This window comes from Loxodonta africana, chromosome X, assembly GCF_030014295.1.
Source record: "Loxodonta africana isolate mLoxAfr1 chromosome X, mLoxAfr1.hap2, whole genome shotgun sequence".
NCBI lineage: Eukaryota > Metazoa > Chordata > Mammalia > Proboscidea > Elephantidae > Loxodonta > Loxodonta africana.
The window spans coordinates 40,973,875-40,979,417 of record NC_087369.1 but is presented as its reverse complement, the minus strand read 5'-3'; the positions used below and the strand labels follow the sequence as shown (position 1 = coordinate 40,979,417).

The 5,543-nt window shown below is 43.7% G+C and overlaps 1 protein-coding gene across 1 annotated transcript; it reads left to right on the top strand.

Moving 5' to 3' along the window:
* The first annotated feature begins 610 nt into the window (after window positions 1-610).
* Window positions 611-1,708, top strand: LOC100674559 (melanoma-associated antigen B4-like). The gene has a single exon (XM_003420185.2). It carries the CDS (start codon window positions 611-613, stop codon window positions 1,646-1,648), a length of 1,038 nt encoding a protein of 345 aa, XP_003420233.1. The 3' UTR covers window positions 1,649-1,708.
* The last annotated feature ends 3,835 nt before the right edge of the window (window positions 1,709-5,543 follow it).

Sequence of the window (5,543 nt, the reverse complement as noted above, 5' to 3'; positions counted from 1 at the left end):
GGGTATGGTGACTTAGTGAGTTGCACTCACTAATTCCCAGGGCACCTCAGGGAGATGAGGGACCTGTTGAAAGGAGACAGGCATGGTGAGGACCATGGTGGAGGACTGAGGCCCCATGGAACACCAGAGAACAGGCCACACTATGCTCTCATGACTGAGACACCCTGCCAGGAGTGGTGGCTGAGCTGCTTCTTCAATTCCTCCTTGAAGGTCCCAGAGGGATTTGAGGTGTTAAGTTCAGAGTAGCAGAAGTGAGAGGCCGTGGCCTTGCCAACAGTTGATATAATGGTCCTGAGAGTGAACTTAAAAGACCCCCAGTAACCCGGAACATAGAGTCCCTAGTATCAGCCCCTGCCATCATCCCAGTAAGTCCCAAGCAGGGCTGGCAATCTACAACCTAATCCTTCCTCTAATTTCCTCTACAGGGTCCTGATAGGACAATAGGAGCCTTGAGGGGTCCTAGAGCAGTGTCCTCAAGAAACCTGCAAAGGGGGCCTTTGTAAAAGCTCTGCTGCAGAGGTGCACACCCTCTCAGTCTACCTCTTCCACCGTGCCCTCATCACCTGCCCTCCTTCCACACTCCTGCCTGCTGTCCTTGAGCAGAGTCATCATGCCTCGCGGTCAGAAGAGTAAACTCCGTTCGTGTGAGAAACGTCGCCAAGCACGTGGTGGCACCCGCACTGTCACGAGTGCTCAGGCCACTGTAGCAGAAGAGGAAGGGTCCCCTTCCTCTTCCTCTCCTCCTTCTAGGGATTCTCCAAATAGCTCCCCTGCTGCTGCTGGCATTCCCCAGGAGCCTCCGAAGGTCCCGCCCATCACCACTGCTGCTGCTGGTGCTTCGGGCACAGGAGCTGCTGGAGGGGCTGAGGGCCAAGACGAGGGAGGGCCAGGTTCCTCTGAGGCCCCAGCCCCCACTGAGAGGTCTCAAAGAGACCCTCTAACCAGGAGGGTGAGCATGTTGTTGCAGTTCCTGCTGCACAAGTATAAAATGAAAGAGCCCATTACGAAGGCAGAAATGTTGAAGATCATCAACAAAAGGTACAAGGAGCATTTCTCTGACATCCTGAGGAGAGCCTCTGAGCACATGGAGCTGGTCTTTGGTCTTGACCTGAAGGAAGTTGACTCCACAGGTCAATCCTATACCATTGTCAGCAAATTGGAGATCACCAAGGAAGAGAATCTGAGTGGTGGCAGGGGCTTTCCCAAGACCAGGCTCCTGATGCCTCTCCTGGGCATCATCTACATGAATGGCAACCGGGCCACGGAGGAAGAGATCTGGGAATTCCTGAGTTTCCTGGGGATCTACGATGGGAAGAGGCACTTCATCTTTGGGGATCCCAGGAAGCTGATCACCAAAGATTTGGTGCAGGAAGAGTACCTGGAGTACCGGAAGGTGCCCAACAGTGATCCTCCACGCTACGAATTCCTGTGGGGCCCCAGAGCCCACGCTGAAGCCAGCAAGATGAAAGTTGTGGAGTTTTTGGCCAAGATCAATGATACCGACCCTCATGCTTTCCAAAACCTGTATGAAGAAACCTGGGTAGATGAGGCAAAGAGAGCAGCAGCTGGAGAATGGGCCGGGGCTGGTCCTAATGCCAGGGCCAGGGCCCATTTCCAGGCAAAGTCCACCAGGTCCTCCCACCCCTAGTGAAGTCTGAGGCAGGTTCTTCACTTAGTGTTCCAAGAGAGCTGTCAGCCTTCTAAGTCGTGGAGGAGATTTCAAACTGGAGGGAACACATGTATTTCTTCTTTTTGTTCTTTATCTATAGGGATAACGTTGAGAGTTTTTTTTGGTTGGGGGTTATTTGAAACTTCTGTTTATTATAGTAGAAGGTTTATTTAGATTCATAATGTAAGTTTATGAATAACATGGATCACTTGTTCATTGCTGTTTTCGTGTATTAGTGTAACAGTTTTGGTGTTTTTAAAAACAAATACAACATCCTGGAATCTCTTTTGTGGTCCAGAATAAGATAACATGCATTAGAACAGAGATTTTCTTGTAAATGTGAATGATTCCCATAGTAGAACAGTTGGGATCAAGAAATGAAGAAAAAAGTTTTACTATTTCCTCTCAAACGTTGTAATACTTATTTTTTGTAAAATTAAAAGATATATGCCTGAATTCGCTTAGCTTATTCCAGAATGTACAAATTAAACTCTGTGCATTAGAAGTTTTGTTCACTGTCTGATTTACACCGCAAGTGTTAACGAAGCATCTGGTGTTTGGTGGGCTTCGAGCTAGTACTGGAAGTGCTTTTAAAAAAAAAAAAAAAGAGAATCGCATTCCTCTGGCCATAGAAGTTTAGAGTTTAGGAGCAGGTATCAGATAAGGAAGATAATGGGATTCTCTTTAAGACCTAAATAACTATTAAAAAGGAGTGACAAGGGGGGAGTTTGGAGATGAGAGCAGTCAATGTCCCCTGAGTCAGGGGAGAGGGAGGCTTTGGGGAACTCCATGTGCCTGAGTGGGGGGTCATTTTAATTAGGCTGCATTGGGGGATAGATGAGGCTGTGGGAGGGGTGTGTAGGGCCAGACAGTCCCATGAAGTATCTCAGCCTCAAGAATAGAAACAAGTTCTTCACAGTTACCCTAGGATTGTGGACAAACCAGAGAGAAATCCCCACCTACGACAGGACTCAAAGGTGCCCTGTGCTCTTGAACACGTGCTCTGACTGGGTGTGTTATACACATGATTTCCAGGAATTTTCTGAGAAATAAGGAAACACTCCCTTGAGGTGAGATGTCAGCAAGCCACTGTTAGTACCTTTTGCGTTGGTCTGGGGAAGCCAGAGCCCACTTCACTGAAAGGACATTAGAATTAGGTTATCTCGATTGTCCTTTGGCAAACTCCAAGTGAATACTAGACTTTTGGTGGTGATAATATGAATGAAAATTGGGGTGCCTTAGATGAAAGTATAGCTGGGAGGGTGAATTGTTGGTCCTTGCCCATAATTCTAGGAGCTTTGTGTTGCATTAAACTGGGGCCGTTTACCCGACGCTCACATTAAATAGCAACTCGCCATTGTGCCCCCATCCCAAAATGGTTGTTGTAAATCCTAACCCTGGTCCTATGGTTATAATCCCATTTGGGAATTATGTTAAAGGTACAGTATTAGTGTACGGTGTGTTATAAATCAACCCTCCGGTGGCCCCACTGGAGAAAGATGTGGCAGTCTTCATGAAGGATACAGCCTTGGAATCCTATGGGGCAGTTCTACTCTGTCCTATAGGGTCGTTATGAGTCAGAATCCAATCAACAGTAGTGGGTTTAGTGTTTTTTGTTTTCTTGTTTTTTTGAGGAGGCATGTTAAGTCAATCTCACATGATACGTAAGAGAGCAAATTGAGCAAGCAAACACAGATGGAGAAAGAGTGGCACCACGCCACATGAGATCTCTAAGGAACTAAGAAACAGAAGCTGAAAAAGTCAAAGACCTTCCCCAAGATCCAACAGAGAGAAAGCCCTCCCCTAGAGCCAATTCCTGAATTCAGACTCTTTTAACCTCCTAAACTGTGAGAAAAATGAATTTCCGTTCGTTAAAGCCATCCACTTGTGCTATTTCTGTTATAATAGCACTAGATAACTATGACATTCCCTGATAGGTAGCAAAAAGCTTTGCCCTTGACTATTACCTTTAAGGTTGTCAGTGCGAACCCACCCAGTGGCACTGCTGAAGAAAGGCCTGGCAGTCTGTTTCTGTAAAGAAAGATTACAGCCAAGAAAACCCTATGGGGCACTTTTCTTCTGTAACACATGGGGTTGCACTGAGTTGGAATCCACTTGACAGCAACTGGTTAATGTGAAATACTAGTTTTTCTTTCTAAGCAGCATTTCTCCTCATTTGCTTTTCTTTGTCCTAGAGCACTGCATGTTCTGACACATCCTGGAGAAAACAAAAAAATTCTCAGAGTGGAGGGTGGTAATGTGTGGTGGCAATATAATCATAGTGATAAGTGCCATTCTTTAAAGATCTAACATGCCCAGTCACGTTCCCAGGTGCGTTACAGGCCTTGCACACAATGCACCAGCAGTAGAAGACAGGGCTTATCAAACCGACTTCACAGAAGAACCTGGAGCTTAGAGTGTTTAGTAATGTGTTTTTGAGTTTGCAAGTCTAGTACATGACTGACTTAGATTATAGTAGGAGACTTCAACACACCACTTTCGGTGAAGGACAGAACATCCAGAAAGAAGCTCAATAAAGACGTGGAAGAGCTAAATGCCACATTTAACCAACTTGACCTCACAGATGTATACAGAACATGCCACCCAACGACAACCAAGTATACTTTCTTTTCCAAAGAACATGGAACATTCGCTAGAAGAGATCACATATAAGGCCATAAAGCAAGTCCTAACACCATCCAAAACATTGAAATATTACGAAGCATCTTTTCTGATCATAAAGCCATAAAACTAGAAGTCAATAACAGAAAAATCAGGGAAAAGAAATCAAACACATGGAAACTGAACAACGCTTTCCTCAAAAACGATTGGATTATAGAACCAATTAAGGACGGAATAAAGAAATTTATAGAATCCAACGAGAATGAAAACACTTCCTACCAGAACCTTTGGGACACGTCGAAAGCAGTGCTCAGAGGTCTACGTATATTAATAAATGAACACACACAAAAAGAAGAAAGGGCCAAAATCAAAGAATTATCCCTACAACTTGACCAAACAGAAAGAGAGCAACAAAAGAAACCTTCAGGCACCAGAAGAAAGCAAATAATAAAAACTAGAGCAGAATTGATTGAAATAGAAAACAGAAAAACAATTCAAAGAGTTAACAAAACTAAAAGCTGGTTCCTTGAAAAGACTAACAAAATCGATAAACCATTGGCCAGACTGATAAAAGAAAAACCGGAGATGGAGCAAATAACCCCAATAAGAAATGAGATGGGCGATATCACAACAGACCCAACTGAAATGAAAAGAATCATAACAGAGCACTATGCAAAGTTGTACTCTTAACAAATTCGAAAACCTAGAGGACATGGACAAATTTCTAGAAACACACTACCTACCTAAACTAACACAAACAGTGGCAGAATGACTGAATAAACCCACGACAAAAGAAGAGATTGAAAAAGTAGTCAAAAAACTTCCAACAAAGAAAACCTTGGCCATGATGGCTTCACTGAAGAATTCTACCAACCTTTCAGAGAAGAGTTAACACCATTACTATTAAAGGTATTTCAGAGCATAGAAAAAGATGGAATACTCCCAAATTCATTCTATGAAGCCAGCATAACCTTGATACTAAAAGCAGGTAAAGGCTCCACAAAAAAAGAAAACTACACACCTTTTTTTTTTTTTTACACACCAGTATCCATTATGAACTTAGACACAAAAATCCTCAACAAAATTCTAGCCAATAGAATTCAACAACATATCAAAAAATAATTGACCACAACCCAGTGGGATTCCTACCAGGTATGCATGGATGGTTCAACATTAGAAAAACAATCAATGTAATCCATCACATAAATAAAACAAAAGACAAGAACCACATGGTCTTCTCAATTGATGCAGA

Coding starts and splice junctions, on each gene's coding strand:
- LOC100674559 (XM_003420185.2), top strand. CDS start 611: ATGCCTCGCGGTCAGAAGAGTAAACTCCGTTCGTGTGAGAAACGTCGC.